We start from the raw sequence: 17,560 nt of genomic DNA on the forward strand, positions 1-17,560 counted from the left end.
CTGACAGTCTCTTGTTCCTCCTTTTTTGTATTTCGGTGACTTCACTGGATGATATTCATTCAGAGCTTTGATGCCATCAGGTCTTGCTTTGTTAAATGTTAAACTCCTCATGATTCTACCACCCCCCCCCCGCCAAGGTCATAGTAGAACACAGAGTCCCTTGCTATTAATACTACACTGAAGCTACAAAGTTACAGTGCTTTTAATGCTGCTTTATTGAAGGTTGCACCAACATTCCCATTAACACTTTTTTTTTTTGATTTATACCTTGGCTGTAAAAATTTGCCCCAGATGAAACTTGAAAAACAAGACCTCAGCATGATGGCCTTTTTTCTTTTTTCCTGTTTTTAAAACACTTTGCAGATTTTTGGAATATCTGGGACAGCTTTTAAGTCTTAGAGATTTTACCACTACCCCACACCCTGATACTCCCCTGCCTTTGGTCAGGGTACAGCTTTCCTTTGTAGTATATATGTTCATTTGTCACTGGTCAGATGATCTGGCTCACTTAAAAGGAAATTTTGTAGGTAATTGCACTTCTGAAAACCTTAAAAATAAAGCTGAAGGACCAGTTCTGGACCATACTACTTGCAAGCTTAATTTGTATTCCTTTAGGAATTTTTGGCAATTTGATTTAAGACATACAGTGTAAAATTATAATGTTTAAATATTTATGTAAGTATAAATATAGAATTAGACCTATTTATGTACAATAAATGCACTAGTACAGGTCTCTGACACGTTAAAAACTTAAGTGATATAACACATGTGATGAATATACTGTACAAATATGAAAATTTATGTAGTGATGTAAGCCAAGCCTCTTCTAAGGGGATTAACTGCTAAAGCTAGACTTATTTAACTGTATATGGGCAAACCATAATCAGTTTAGAAGTGGAATAAGGTATCTATGTGCATGTGTGTACACCTGTATAGCAGTACTTTTTGGGTGTTGCTTAAAAAGACTATATGTATGTATGGTGCAATCTGTTACAAATTTCACTTGAAACACTTCTGTTTGCAGGCTTGATGTCATTTGGAAATAAAACAGTTTATTCTGTTTTTTTGCTTTTTCCTAATTATAGAGACTTAACTAATAACAGAATAGGCTGCCTGAATGCAGATGTATTTAGAGGACTTGTAAATCTTATTCGATTGTGAGTATAATTTGTTGAATATAATTTCACTTTAAGTTTTAGTCTTATGTAAATTAACATTCTTTGTTTCAATGGGAGTATTTGTTTTAAGGGTGTGCTTGAAAGACCTTCAATGTGGCTATGACTGTGGCTTGTTACTCAGTAGCAAGCTTAAAAAAAGGGGGGCAGGGGCAACTAAAACCATACTACTCGGTGCTCTATCTGCTTTGAACCATTTTCCAGTTTCTTAGAATGTATAGTGGGGCGGGGTGGGAAGTAGCAGGCTGTACAAAATTTTTTCCCTAGAAAAATATTTTGGGGTTATAGAATCTTTTAATATCCATGCCTTCTACCATGGCATCAGTGTGCCATGTGTTTTGCTGGCTTGCTTGCATGTTTTGTAGCTCTTCATTTACTTTAAGAAAATAACATGTAAGATTATGGAATGTTTCTGTGCCCTGGTTGTTGGCTTCTTACGCAGTGCTTTCACTGATACAGAGAAAATGGGATGTATAATATTTAAAAAAAATTCTGCTAGATCATACTTCACATCAATTCACTGTGAACAATGAAGTTTCATATTAAACTTCTTGAAATGTATGCTCAATATGTGCTAGTTGTTGCTTTAAATAAAAATAAAGTATTTGCTTTCAGTCTTTGTGCCCAGTCTTGAAATTCTTCAGCTAAAAAAGAAGCATTGGGGAACAGTTTATTTTGGGTTTTTTTGCTAGGCTGTCAGACCTGGTTATTACTCTTACCATCTCGTGAACTATTACAGAGTGTCATAATTGTATCTTGTAGGTTTTAAACTAATGTTCTCTTGAAGAGTGATTTTTTTGTTTGTTTGTTTGTTTTAACTTATTTTTATTTCAAATGTCAGTTGCTTGAGCATAAGTTCAAATCACGATACTTGTATTTCTCAGGAATCTTTCTGGAAATCTGTTTTCTACACTTACGCAGGGAACATTTGATCATCTTGGTTCACTGAAGTCTCTGTAAGTACTTCTTGCATCTAATCTTAACTTGCATGATCACTTGTGGTCTTCACAAAAAACATTATATATACACTTGCTTGTACTATGGTTTTAAACCTCATAACAGTGGTTTCATTGTCTGGATAAGCGCATGGGAAATGTATGTACAGATATTTGGGTGTTTATATAACTTCCTTCAGAAGATGCTCATTATTTGTTCCATAGTTCTGAGTGAACAAAGTTATACCAGCATCTGCGCTTCTGAAAGTTTTATTCCATATGCATCATTTATTAGTTTATATTAAATAAATAACATTTTACACCTTTTTTAACAGAGGGAACAAATCTTTTTAAGGAAGACCTTAGTCCTTGAAGAACAGGATAGTTTTGTTACATGTAACAGTGGATATATTTCAACCTCATGTTACTTTTCTCTCCTTTAATTTCATAAGAGTCATAATCTTGTGTAAGGAAAAAAAGTAAACAAATTATCAGTGCTGATGATTAGCTTGTATTTTTCCCTGGTAGTCATGACAGTTGTCTCACTGTACTGGGACTTCATGAAAAACTCTGACTTCTGGCTTTGACACTGAGTTAATTTCTTGTTTATAAAGGCAAATGTTTCTTTCCCTCCTCTAGCTTCTTTTAATTGTTCATAAGTTGTTATTCCTGGTATTTTAATTGTGTACATAAAGGTTGCTGTCCAAGAACATCACAGGTGTGATGAGAGAACCTGGATATAACTGTTGCTATTAAAAATGTGTGTCTGGAGGAATTCCTGTGAACAAAGACCAAATGGAGTTTCACTGGAATGTTGATGTAGTGTTCGAAGTGTTCTGCCTGTGATGTTGTGTTACCCTCTAGACATTTGCAAAAAGAAAAATAAATTATGTTTTCACTAGAGGTAGAAAACAGTGTAGACAGTGATATGTTTTGATACATTTTTAACTGTTACTAAACAGAAAAAATATTTGTTTTCTTTTAATTTAGCTGACTACAACAGACACCTATGGGGTGATTTGGTACGTTGTTTTAGTAGAAAATATTAAATTATACAGAGAAGACTATGAATCAATGAAAAACGTTACATGATTTTTGTACATAGAGCAGAATAAAATTATCATTAAAATTGTGTGAGTAGTGGTTCTGAAATGAGAAACAGGTGAGAGGCTATTTTTATATTTCTGTTGATTTTACTGTTAAAGCATTTGATTGCTAAAATGAAGCAATGAAGTCTGTCCTTAAGTTATGGTGACGCATATTCAAGCAGTTCCTTGTTGTTGCTCACTTACATAACATAAACTCTCTCCATGAAAGAAATTACTAGAAATTTTTTCATGTGCAGTTGTTAGATGTCGCCCATATTTATGGAGAGTATTCCTTTTCTTGGGGAGTGTGTACTTTTGTTCTCAGACCGCAGCTTGCAGAGGATTAAAGTATCTTCCAATACTACTCCACTATATATCGGGTTTGACTGCTTTTTGCCTGTGACTCTTTGACTGTTTCTGTGACAATGAGAGGCATTGCACAGCTGTTGATGTCAAGCTTTCAGACCTTTGAGTGTTGCATTTTGTTACTGTGAATGCCTATTTTGTGTTGCAGAGAATTTCAGACTGATTATCTTCTTTGCGATTGCAACATACTGTGGATGCATCAGTGGTTAAAAGAAAGAAATATAACTGTACGTGAAACTAAATGTGCTTATCCCAAGTCGCTTCAGTCGCAGACAGTGACTGGCGTTAAGCAGGAGCTTCTGACCTGCGGTAAGCACTCGTGACGACTGATACTTATTTTCTAATGCATTTCCGTATGCTGTTAATATTAGTGAACAGGCTTCTTTTGCTTTGTTTTTGTTTCGCTGAAATTCATCACTTATATGATAGTGTTAATAGTGATTCTTTTTCAAAGGCTGATCTTTAGTTGTGATTCAGTGTTGTTTGTTTTTTGGAAATTAATAAATTGGTGATTGTGGATGTTAGCCTGTAGAAACTAAGGATCAGTAGCAATCTGGAGATAAACTCCTTTTTCCTGCTAATCCATGTTTTTCAGGGGTTTTTACCTAAACTTCACAAGAGGAATCAGAAACTGCTAATTTTTTTCCCAAAGTCTAGCTATCTGACTTCAGGTGTGCAAATTATTCAAGCACAAATTTCTGAAGTTAAAAGGTTTTAATTTTACGACAGACTTTCCTACATGGTGATTCTGTTGTTGATTAGCCGCCTTCTTGTGATGAAAACGTGACCAACTTGCTTAACTTTTGTTGTATTAGAGTTATTCTGTCTGTCAAAATAATAAAACATATATTTGTGATGTTGAAATATTAATAGTGAGAAATTCTGAAGAAATAAAATGCATAAATATATTTTTCATTCAAGTCTATTTTTCACTCTTTTGGATGTAGGCTAGCAAAAGATTTTTGAAATGTATTAAAGGAATACACATTTTGAAAAAGAATATTATAAGAATTTGTATCTTTCAATATCCAATGCATCAAAGGTAGGTTCTTGTATAAATCTTGCAAGGTGCAGCTTACAAGAAGGTTCTATCAACAATTCATACTCAATTAGTGTATTGTTCTCATCTTTTGAAAATTATATATATAACAGATTCTTGCTGTTTGTGCTTTTATTTCTCGAATTATAGAACCGCCGCTTGAGTTGCCATCTTTCTATATGACTCCATCTCACCGTCAGGTTGTCTTTGAAGGAGATAGTTTACCCTTCCAATGTATGGCTTCATATATTGATCAAGACATGCAAGTCTTGTGGTATCAGGATGGAAAGATCGTGGAAACTGATGAGTCTCAGGGTATTTTTGTTGAAAAAAACATGATTCATAACTGCTCACTGATTGCCAGGTGAATCCATTCAAGAGAAAATTTATTTCCCGCTCCTTATTTTGTGCTCTGATTTAGTGACTATTTCTATGGTGATATAAATACAGTGACTATATTTCCATAACTAGTAAGGCCCTCTCATATCCTTATTAAGTGAATATATGTAGACAGAAACATCCCAAGTAGGGAAGTAGTCTGTAACTTCACACATCTCTTAAAGTACCTGCGTTTGGTCACTATTGCTAACTATCAAGTATGAGGAGGGAGGTCTAGAGAACTGATGAGTCAAACCCAGCTGCTTAAAACTGGGTAAGCTAGAGCAGGTTGCACAGGACTGTTGCAGTTGGGTTTTAATTATCTCCAAGAATTACCCAATGCAGTTCATGTAAAATGTGTTTGTGGTAGGACACATTTGTTCTCTTGGAACGTTAAAATTATGAAAACAAAGCAATTAAGTCAACTACTCATGGATTCTTTCTTCTTCCTTTGGAGCATGTCCCAGTTGGTAATATTGAAGTTCTCCGGTGGAGATCTATAAGTATACTTTATTCGGCCTGCAGCAGATTTTTGACTCATTCAACATCTACAGAATGGTTTTATATCCTGTAGTTGTATTGGTAAATTAGGGCTTCTGACTTTATCACAAATTATGCATTTGGGAAGTTACTTTAGTTTGGCCTTTCCAGAACAGCTATAAAAAATTTGTGTTGAAGAGCAGTGATAACAGTTGGGGAATTTGGACTTCTCATCTCTTCTTTCTGAAGTCAAGGAACTTTTTCCCATGGTGGTTCTTTTTCTTTCCTCCCTTGGCAAAATTGGGAGCTAGAAGAATAGTAAATGTTTCACTGTTAATTACAGTACATTGATTCATAGCTCTGGTTTTGTAAGATCACTCACAGTTGTATGTAATTGGTTGTTTCTTCCATTGTCTTTCTGTACTGCATTCATCTTTTGGTAAAAGCTTATATAAATTTTATTGCAAGACTGTTGGATTTTATTTGTTTGTTTTATCTTCACAGTGCACTGACAATCTCAAACATTCAGGCTGGCTCCACAGGAAACTGGGGTTGCCATGTACAAACGAGACGTGGGAATAACACAAGGACAGTAGACATTGTCGTGTTAGAAAGTTCTGCACAGTACTGCCCTCCAGAGAGGGTTGTGAACAATAAAGGGGATTTCAGGTTGGTAACCTCAATTTTTTTTTCTTTTTTTTTTTTTTTAGGGAAAAGTCCATTTAATTTTGTTTTTAATTAAGATATTATGCTTTAAAGGCACCTATGTGAATGTTTATTTGTAAACGGTAATTTGTAATAGATTTTTAACTATTCTAACTTAATATGTGTTGAAAGAAATGCACACAACTATCCCATGAAATGTTAAACTTTGAGCCTGTTGACTCACATCTTTGGAAGAGACGGGAAGTAAGCTGTGATATTTGAAATATATAAATGAAATTGTTGAAATAGAGTAAAATTTATTAGATGATCTGTAAAGTAGAGTTGGACCACATATGGGTGGGGGTCCACCAGGTTATCATTCTGTTCTTAAAACACTCCTGCTCCCGTATGACAAAATCACTGTATAAGAAATATATAACAAGACTCTTTTTTTTTTTTTTGCCCTTGAGTATTAGAGTAAATAATATGAATGGTGCTTCCTTTTAATGATTGTTGGGACTGTAGTGGTAGCTCTGATGTTCCATTGTGTTGGGTATTGCAGAATATTTTATCTTTTGTTCTTATCTCTTCACCTGTTTTCCCTTTTCTGATCTTTCTGCTGCTGGTCACTCTAACAACACGTTACTCCTGGAGGTGCCAGCTGTAACAGATAGCTTCTGTATAGATTCTCTATATGTAAGGTAATTCCCTTTATAACTACTCTGTGTTATACCTCCCTGCAGTAGCTCCTACTGAGAATTAGTGTATGCCATAGCATATGTTTTCACTATGGTTTGTAGGGTTTCTTAACGTTGTAGTAACTACTTTTACCCACTCATTTATTTTCACTTTTCTTATGCTGCTTGGCTATGTTGATATTCTGCTTGATCTTTTGTTTACATTTATAAACTTTTCTTCTTTTCCCTGTGTACATTAGAGTTCTTTAAAGTCATCTTATTTCTATACAGCTAATCTAAGACCATAAATCTTTTATTTTAAGAAATGAAAAGTAAGTTAAAACATGTTGCTGGGACACAGTTTTTGGGGGGAGAGGAGACAAGCTTACAAGTGCAATTCTCCAGTTGTAGCCAGGACCTGAAATTTTGCTGAGAGCATTTGTTCTGAGTTCATCTTCTTTATGTTCATCAGTTGGACAATTTGAGATAAGGGTGGCTGGTGTTTGAGTATGAGGAACTATTAGTAAGGAAAGTAGTGCTAAGATCACTTGCTGCAGAGGCAATTTGGAACTCCTGAAGAGCTTCACTTTCACATTGTAAGGAATTATTTATATAAGAAACTCTGTGCATATCCTTTTTACGCTGTGGTGGTTTCAACTGCAGGGATAAGCATTACATTAGAAAATGAGAACTTCCTGCTTAAGATAAAAGGTGAAAAAAGTCAAACAGATGCATGCTGTATTCATCAAAGAGCACATCTATTTAAATCACTTATGCATTTTTTTTTTTTAATGATACTAGTGTGAATCGTTCTTCTTTGATTTGCCATTAGAGGTGAAAACAGATGGTAAAGGCTTATTTCAAAATGTTTTCCATTAAATTAACCTGTGCTGTTCAGTGACTGTTCGGTGTAATAGGATTTACCCCCTCTGGAATTCAGTAGAAAGAAATAAGATTTCAGGAAATGTTCAGCTTATCAAAAAGTTCACTATGTCTGAGTTTACTATAACAGACTTCCATTTGTAGTTTAGGTAGAGTAATAATAAAGAGTAATTTTTCACCTTTGAGACCATATGGAAATAAGGCTTTGACTAGTGAGAAAATGGTGCTGAGCAGATGGCTGTAAATGATCCTAGGTGAATTTGATTTTATAGTTTTTCAGTTGGAACTGGTTAGTCATTTTAGCTTGGAAGCTGTTTCAAAACTGTCATTTAGATTTTTATCCCTTCAGAGATGGGATAGTAAAGCGTAGCGAACGGGGATGTTTGTTTTCAGTATCTTTGGCTCTGTAATAGTAGTTTAGCATGAGTTTATAAAGATTAGGCAAAAACTGTCTTCATCATGGTATCTATGGATTTTTAAAAAAATCTAGATATTCTTTTAAATCTTACCCAGATAATATCCCTGAATATGTTACAACCATGATTAAATGGAAAATATGGTTTGCATGTTAAAATGTAACCTAATGCTTCTGCTTCAGTAAATCCTTCAACTGTTGTGTTTAGAATAATTTTGTACTGGTAGTTGATAGGATTCTTTCTTAAATATAAAATTATCCTTTTGAGAACTGTTACTGGGTGTAATTAATCTTAAAACTGTAATTGTCATTCTGAATTTAGAGAATTACTTAGATGTAATAAGAAAAAATATTAGACTACCTGTAAGCTAATGAAATTATGATATAAAAACCAATTGTAACTGAATGTTGTTGTTGGTTTAAAGAAACAAATGCTTTCAAAACAGAATTAATATGCATGAAGGGAAGGATTCTTTTATAATCTCATGGTCTGGCTTTTTTTCCTGAAATGAAATTACAGTACTTAAATGTAAATGAACCATCTTTTCCTCCACAGCTGTCTGCTTTCATGTATATGTGATAAATTTTGAGCACCTAATTATAAAGAGTGATGAAATAAGTGTTAATACAGTCCAAATTTGCACTTCTGCTAGCAGTTGGGTAAACTGTGAAAGATACTCAAGCTTAGGCTCACAACAAATTAAGAATGCAGCCAAATTTATGTAGGCTTTGTTTGCATGATGAGAATTTCATGTCATTAGTCACCTTGTGAGCCCTGCTGGAGGGATGTCCTCTCTGGCTTCATGGGAAGTGGAGAGCGTCTCATCAGCTCATCTCATACAGGTATTGCGAGGAAACAGTTCATGGCTGAGAATGGTCCAGGCTAACATTCACTTAGCAAAAATAGGGAATAAGGGAAGTGTAGTTAGAGCTGGAATCTGTTCCCCATCTCATTCACCACTGGGCTGTGAAGAAACTTGTATCTGCACGAGGTGTATTTTGAATGAGAGAGGGAAGAGGGTAAGGGACACTCTTCCCCATGAAGTGCTTATCTTAGTGGCACTGCGTGTTTGTGGTGTTTTTGTGTATGTGAAACTATGGCAGGAAGCTGGGAGTTATAAATTGCTCACCTCTTGTGTGCGGTTTAGTGGAAAGCTTTCTAAATCATTAGATGAATAATATATTAGGTTTATTAGTAAAATGCTTCTGTAGATAACTAAATTTGTTGTAAAGGTAGTGCAGACTATATGACTGTCTAGCATTGCTAGTATTCTTTTGAGAAGATCATGGTAAAAGATGATAAAATGCTGTGCAGGGAGATGAATGAAAAGTAAATGCAGTAGGAATAAAGGGACATTAACATAATGAAGGAGGTGGATGAAAAAATAGGGGAAGTGGAGAGAACAGCAGGGAGAGAAGGCAAATAATCTTCTGATAATCTAATAACATTTGAAGTAGCATTAAACACTGAAACTGTCACTTTTTTCCATTTGATGGCTACAGAAGTTCTAGAAGATATATATATCTCTCTCTCTCTCTTGCTTAGAAATTATACTTGTATAAATATATAGTAATGAAATATCTCCTGAAAAACTTGTTTTTCATTTGAGTCCTAGTGTTTCACTTTGGTTTCTCTTTTTCCAATTGTTTAGCACTAGGTGTGAATACTGAGGAAAGGAATGGCACATGCCATTTTTCAATTAAAATATTTGTCTTGCAGGTTTTGTTGTACAACATATGTCAGGACCACAGAGTTTAATTATCCTAAGGCCACGTGGCATTCAGTCTGTAAGGCGATACATTCAGTCAAAACCAAGCTGACCACACTTAAAGTGCTTTGGAAAACTACAATTTTTAGAAAACTGTCTGTAAAGACAGAGTTATACATCCCTTTCAAAGTGGCATCTTTGATGTGGAAACTTAATACAAAAATTTCAGTGGTAATAAAACTGTTTTGGAAATGATGTTTTGGCACTACAGTGTCAATGTTTCTGGAAACCTTACTCTGCATTCTGGAAGCTGAGGTTTGGGAGTATTATGCAATGTATTTGTGGGTCTGCATGTCATCTAACAGCTGTGCCAGCTGATTATTGGTTGCTGTCATCTGCCTATTTTCTTTTTGGTTTCATTCTCTTAAGGTTCATTATGTATCCGTAAGTGGGAGCATAGAAGGAGCTCATCTTTGTACTTGTTTTTCCCCAGTCTGTGTTGATCGGACTTTATTTTAATGTGTCCATGCAGAAATTTAAGAGAGTTGGATAGGTTCACATGTATTCTATCCCCTTATTCCTTCCTCCAGATCCATAACTTGCTCCATCCATGGTCAGAGTTGGCCAGACGTGATCCAAAGTGATTTTTTTTTTTTTTAGCTTGCTAGGGTGTATGTAATGTTGTACTAAGGTCACTACCGGGATTACAGCAATTCACAAAGGCTGTTGTGACTTTTTTAAGGAATATTTTTGTGCTTCCTGCTGGCTTTTCTTCTATACAGGAGAAAAAATGGTAAATAATTTACATTACCATTGCAGAATCTATACCCGTTCTTTGAATTAATTTACATTCCCTAAAACACCTATATATAATTGCTGGCATTTAAAAACTGTACTAATACTTTTTAAAATTTTTTTTCTTCTTTCTTTTAACCACTTCCACTGCCACCAATTCTGGTATGAGTTTTCCTTTCTGATAAAGGTTGAATGCTGACACTTCTGTTAATTTCTTGACGTGGTTGCTTAGGCTCTGAATATAAGCGTATGCATATTTGCTAGGCTGGATGAATCTTTGCTATGATACCCAAATAATCTGTATTTTCTAGTATTCAGATATTATGGTGATGGTCATAATAATGTCTCCATTTCTTAACTAAATTATGTCAGTCTAATATGGACAACTGATTTGTAATGCTAAAGCTGTTATAAAAGGTAGCAAAATTAAAGCCTCTTTTTTCTAGTTTCGTTTGTTGTAATTATTGTCTAGTCTTTTCCATCAGATTCCTTATTGACTTTGAATTCTTTTATGGTTGTTGCCATGACCTGTGCATTTTAAGGATGCTACCATCAGCTATCTTTGAGTTGTTTGTTGCCCAAACTGAAGTAATCTTTGCCAAAATGGCCTGAAGTAAGAGCCTTTCTTCCATTACTGAACATGCCAAAACTGTTCTGTTGGAGCTGGTTAGGAATAAATAGGAATTAGAGATAAAGACGACTTTCAGTATACTACAAAAGGTTAATCTTCTGCATCATTTAATATAATTGAAAAGTGTAGCCTTTTCCTTGGTCTGTCCCTGGACTTACTCTCTTCTTTGAGAAAGAACTGTGATAAACCCCAGTGTCTTCGGTAAGAGAAGTTACTTAACTGGTGACTAAGGAAGGAAAATGAACCTGACCAGAGACTTGTTCAGTTTTTCTGCTTTGGCAATATTACTTTAATTTCCTGAAAGGGAACATTCTTCAAGGTATTTACTCCATCTTCCTGCAAACACATAAATATATATATATATATATTTCGTTTAGACATGCTCTGAGCATGTCTTATTTTAGGAGATAGTAGTGACTAAATGGCCATTTACTGAAATGCAGTCCAGATACAAAAGCAAACTTCAAATCACAATGTAATCAGAATTTTTTGTTTGACCATTTCAATTTTTGGAGACAACTGCTTTGTGCAAGGCCCTTTGAAATACGTTTTTCTCAGTTTTAAGTATGTTAGCTCTTAAGGCTGTTCAGGGAGCTTGAGTTTTTTATGGTACAGAAAGCCTGGGATGATCAATAAAAACCTCTTTTGCTCTCAGGTTTAGTTAAACCTCCTATGTTGGGTTGTTGGATTTGAGATCCTTAGCATTCCGCAATTTAGCTATGTATGCTTTTTGCTTTTAAACTTCAAGTGTTCTGAATGATAAAATACTGCTTTTGCATATCTTAACAGCGGATAGGGCCGGAAGCAGGGGTGGGCAGGCTGGCTGGCATTCCTTGTCCCTGTCCTTCTCCCTTCTCAGCATTGCAGCTTAATTCAGGCATGGGTTCCTTCTTGTTCATGGTTTAACTCCCTCTGGCAACTAAGCACCACACAGTTGCTTGCTTACTCCCCCTCGCTGAGATGGGGGAGAGAATCAGCAGAGTAAAAGTGAGAACTTGTGGGCTGAGATGAAGACAGTTTAATAAGTAAAGCAAAAGCCACGCAAGCAAAGCAAAACGGGGAATTCATTCACTACTTCCTACTGGCAGGCAGGTGTTCAGCCATCTCCAGGAAAGCAGGGCTGCATCATGCCTAATGGTTACTTGGAAGACAAATGCCATAACTCTGAATGTACTCCCTTCTTCTTCCCCCAGCTTTTATTGCTGAGCATGACGTCATATGGTATGGAATATCCCTTGGGTCAGTTGGGGTCAGCTGTCCCCCTCCCCTCCTGTGTACCCCCAGCCTACTCACGGGTTGGGTGGGGTGGAAAGCAGAAAAGGCCTTGACTCTGTGTAAGCACTGCTCAGAAAACCTCCCTGTGTTATCAACACTGTTTTCAGCACAATTCCAAAACACAGCCCCATACTAACTACTAGGAACTCTATCCCAGACAAAAACAGCGCATTTCTATTCTTATGTTTCCTTTGAGTCTGTTCTGATCTCATAAATGACCAGTGCACTAAAGGTATATTGCAGTTCAATTTTATGTATTTATTTACTCTGTGTTTCATTTTTAACTGGGCATATGTTTATACACATAAAATATGCAGGAAAATTACAGAAGAGAAAGCTGAGAGTATGTTAGAAGCTTTCTTAAAGTGCTTAGTTCCACATACCTTGAGTGAAAGGAATTCTTTTCTACTTTATTAACATTATGAACACTTTCTTTTCCCATTAATTTCTATTTGGTATTATGTTTGGTTGCAAAATCAGTCAAAGTGGTTGTACTATGGCTATTGCTTCTTAGTTACGGTAAATGTAGTCTTCTGTTCATACCTGCAATTTAGTATTGATATGAATGCAGTCATCTTAAAGTAACATTGATGCATGCGAACAGGACAAGTAGAAAGCTTGCAGGGCTTGCTACTATGTATTTAACAAGAAATATTTTTCATTAAAAAATTGTGAACTATTTTTAGTAATTTTAGAAGCACTTTTTTTCTCCACTTGCAACCTGATGAAAGCCTGCTAGCATTAGAACTCATTTTGTTAATAGTATACAAATATGAACAGCTTGAAAATACTGAAGGCAATCCAAGGTAGCCCTTTAAATAGTTTAGAGATGCTTCAGTTTTGAGTGTCTCTATTTCATGTTGTAGTGCTTAATTGTTTTATTTACTTGTGATGTAAATTTGTTTGATTTTTTTTTTTTTTTTTTTTTGCTTTTGACTCCCCAGGTGGCCTAGAACATTGGCAGGCATCACAGCATACCTGCTGTGTACACGTTATTCTGCTGGCAGTGGGATATATCCTGGCAACTCACAAGATGAGAGAAGAGCCTGGCGCAGATGTGACAGGGGAGGGTACTGGGCAGAAGAGGACTACTCCAGGTGCCAATATGCAAATGATGTGACTCGAGTTCTTTATATGTTCAATCAGGTAATTTGTGAATTTCTATAAAATCAAACTCTTTAATGAAAATAAAAACCCAGAAGTCTGATTCTCTTTTTTTTTTTCTTAGGCTGGTAATACTGATGGTCTAGGTGAATTTTGATGAACACATGCCTTGGTGTACAACATTAGAACTTGTAGGTTTATGTTAAGAGTTTGGTTTATTGTCTATTTTGAGTGGCCCTAGATTGAAAGTGCAAGGAAGATTTTATTCTTTGGTGTACTTGTGTAAAGCATAAGAGAATGATATTTGTCATGATTGTTTTTGTCACCTGGATGCCCTGTCCTGCCCACATGCTATGAAGAAACAAGGCAGGCTGAAGTTGTAATGAAGAACAGCTGTTTTCATTATAGTAATGGAGAGTAGTCAAACCTTGCTCTGCTTCTGTTGCTGTAAACCTCTAATAGACTTGGTGTGGCCCATGTGAGTTAACTAGTGCAAGTAGTGAGTATTAACTAGGCTTCCTAATCCTGATAGTACTCACCACAATACAAGAGAGTAGTCTAGATTTTAAATGTAGCTATGAAACAAAATCTTTCAGCTCCAAACTCCTTTTGAGCCTTATCTCTAGTTAATGCACACTTTCACAAACACTGTTCTGCCGTGATGTACCCATGCAGTGATGTACCTGACCTTGTATGTATAGGTGCTATATTGTAAAATACTCCATAAATCTTTGAACCTGTGGTTTAAGGTTCATGTTTTCCAGTGTGTACTGTCAGATCAGTAGTATCAATGCAACAAGGGAAACTACTGAGGTATGAGAATATTTTTTCGGTGTGGTTTGGGTTTTTTTGTTTTTGTTTGTGTGTGGGGTTTTTTTGTATTGATATAGCTATACCACTTAGCTGATGATGTTGGTAGCACTGCCCATCACAGGGGGCCATGGTGTCTGTCTGACCTCCGGGTGGGATTACTCAATGTTGCGTGTGTTTGGAATGTATCAGTGTGTGAGCTCACATCCTTTTAGAGAAAACTTAACACAGTGTGTCAGAAGCACCACAGCCTCTAACTGGGACAATCAGGATCTAAACTGATATGTGCCCTTTGGATGTCTCTGATTTATACACATGGTGAAGGCTTGATGTCCAGTGTCTTGGGCTAAACCTAGTTTGAGGTAAAAGCATTGAACGGCATATTGTATAGATGAGATTGTGTACATAAGTAGCCAGACCAGGTATTGGCAGGGTATTCAACCCCCTGAGCTGGAAGAAGGGGATGGAGAGCACAATAAACTCCTCAAAATCCAGCAGGAAGCAGTTAAGGACCTGTTAAGCCACCTGGACACGCACAAGTCTATGGAGCCAGATGGGATCCACCCAAGAGTACTGAGAGAGCTGGCAGAGGAGCTTGCCAAGCCACTCTCCATCATTTATCAGCAGTCGTGGTTAACAGGGGAGGTCCCAGATGACTGGAGGCTTGCCAGTGTGACGCCCATCTACAAGAAAGGCCTGAAGGAGGATCCCGGGAACTACAAGCCTGTCAGCCTGACCTCTGTGCCAGGGAATATCATGGAGCGGTTCATCTTGAGAGTGCTCACAGGGCATGTGCAGGACAACCAAGGGATCAGGCCCAGCCAGCACGGGTTCATGAAAGGCAGATCCTGCTTGACCAACCTGATCTCCTTCTATGACCAGGTGACCCGCCTGGTAGATGAGGGAAAGTCTGTGGATGTTGTCTACCTGGACTTTAGTAAACCCTTTTGACACCCTCTCCCACAGCATTCTCCTGGAGAAAGTGGCAGCTCGTGGCTTAGACAGGTTTACTCTTCTCTGGGTAAAGAACTGGATGGATGGCCGAGCCCAGAGAGTTGTGGTGAATGGCCTTAAATCCGGCTGGTGGCCGGTCACAAGCGGTGTTCCCCAGGGCTCGGTTCTGGGGCCGGTCTTGTTCAGTATCTTTATTGATGATCTGGATGAGGGGATTGAGTGCTCCCTCAGTCAGCTTGCAGCTGACACCAAGTTGGGTGGGAGTGTTGATCTGCTGGAGGGTAGGAGGGCTCTGCAGAGGGATCTGGACAGGCTGGAGTGATGGGTGGAGGTCAACTGTATGAGGTTTAATAAGGCAAAGAGCTGGGTCCTGCCCTTGGGTCACAACAACCCTATGCAACGCTACAGGCTTGGGGAAGTGCCGCTGGAAAGCTGCCTGGTGGAAAAGGACCTGGGGGTGCTGCTTGACAGCCAGCTGAATATGAGCTGGCAGTGTGCTCAGGTGGCCAAGAAGGCCAACAGCGTCCTGGCCTGTATCAGAAATATTGTGGCCAGCAGGAGTAGGGAAGTGATTGTGCCCCTGTACTCACCACTGGTGAGGCCACACCTCAACTTCTGTGTTCAGTTTTGGGCCCCTCACTACAAGAAGGACATTGAGTTGCTGGAGCGTGTCCAGAGAAGGGCAGCGAAGCTGGTGAGGGGTCTGGAGCACAACACTTATGAGGAGCGGCTGAGGGAACTGGGGTTGTTCAGTCTGGAGAAGAGGAGGCTGAGGGGAGACCTTATTGTTCTCTACAACTACCTGAGAGGGCGTTGAGGTGAGGTGGGTGTTGGTCTCTTCTCCCAAGTAACCAGTGATAGGATGAGAGGAAATGGCCTCAAGTTGCGCCAGGGGAGGTTTAGATCGGATATTAGGATAAATTTTTTCGCTGCGAGACTGATCAAGCATTGGAACAGGCTGCCCAGGGAGGTGGTGGAGTCATCATTTCTGGAAGTATTAAAAAAACTTGTATATGTGGCACTTCACGTCGTGGTTTAGGGAGCATGGTGATGTTAGGTTAATGGTTGGACTTGATGATCTTGAAGGTCCTTTCCAACCTTAATGATTCTCTGATTCTGAGTTGTTGCTGGCTTTCTCCTTCTGTCTTCAGTTACTTATTAATGCAGACACAGCTTCAGTCTTCCTGCTCAGGTTCCCTGAAGACCAATGAGCACTGGTGTAAGAAATATGTAAAGGGTGTGAGGGAGAGAAATGGAAGGACTGCCTGTTCTGGTCCAAGATAAACTTAGGGGTTGACAGTGCTCTACTGCTTTACATTTCTTGCACTAAAGGTGCATGCCATGGCTTGGTCACAAGAAATGTGTTTGAGTGCTGAAACGAAGGGTGGTGATGCTTAATGACTCGTTAGCAGGTGGGAGATGATGCTGGGGGTCCTGTTGTTGTCCCTTTGTGGGACACAGCAAGCTTGAATGTTTGCTTATTGAGAGCTTTGCTGCTGCCGGTTTGCTTTTTCCTCACCTGGCAATTCATTTTCCTGCAAGGCCTGTAACAGCTCAGTGTTATTCCTGCTGATGTGCTGTAGCCCAACTTTAGAGTTGCAACTGCTCCAGAGCCTAGATTACTTCAGCCTGTTACAACTGCTTTTGGTTAGCCAACATTTAACAGGTTGTGGAAGAATGTTGCCAGCTTTGTGTTATGAAGCTTAAAATGTGAGGGTCAGATTGTTATCTTTGGAAAAGCAGAAATAGAAGTATAATTTCCATATGTTACATAGATAGCTTCCTATTATCTGCTTAAAAATGCATGCACACAGGGTTAAACCACAACAACCCTTTTTTGGCACCCAACATGGGGCTCAAAGGAGGTAATGACAGATCTCACCAGACCATGTTCAAACAAATTCATTATAATGAATGCTTATATTAGTTTAATAGTCACTCATCACAATGTTGATTTACTTGCTTTCAGAGTTGTTGTGCTTGTTCTCAGAGTCGTGATATGTAACACCTTACTTGCTGTATATGCTCCGTGTTGTGCTGTTTATCATCTCTGGGGCCTGGATTAAGACTATCATTTTTGTGTACTGTGTAGCACTGGTTTATGATATAAAATTACCAGTTGTGGCACTAATCTGGTATTTGTATTTAGCATTGCAGTCATCTATGTACTTTGGGAGCAATCTCTCACAAACTAGTAATTAC

At 37.8% G+C, this 17,560-nt stretch overlaps 1 protein-coding gene across 1 annotated transcript in view; it reads left to right on the top strand.

Annotated features, from left to right (window-relative positions):
- The window catches only part of ADGRA3 (adhesion G protein-coupled receptor A3), a gene marked incomplete at its 3' end in the record, with an annotated part of 66,616 nt that overhangs the window by 23,869 nt on the left and 25,187 nt on the right, over positions 1 to 17,560 (top strand). The window contains exons 4-9 of the mRNA XM_081999165.1: positions 1,086 to 1,157; positions 2,060 to 2,131; positions 3,713 to 3,873; positions 4,754 to 4,967; positions 5,966 to 6,130; positions 13,435 to 13,636. Coding sequence (XP_081855291.1) covers positions 1,086 to 1,157; positions 2,060 to 2,131; positions 3,713 to 3,873; positions 4,754 to 4,967; positions 5,966 to 6,130; positions 13,435 to 13,636 — 886 coding nt within the window. The remainder of the gene's footprint in view (positions 1 to 1,085; positions 1,158 to 2,059; positions 2,132 to 3,712; positions 3,874 to 4,753; positions 4,968 to 5,965; positions 6,131 to 13,434; positions 13,637 to 17,560) is intronic.

Source organism: Phaethon aethereus (genome assembly GCF_964289735.1).
Source record: "Phaethon aethereus genome assembly, chromosome: 4".
In the NCBI taxonomy this organism is placed as follows: domain Eukaryota; kingdom Metazoa; phylum Chordata; class Aves; order Phaethontiformes; family Phaethontidae; genus Phaethon; species Phaethon aethereus.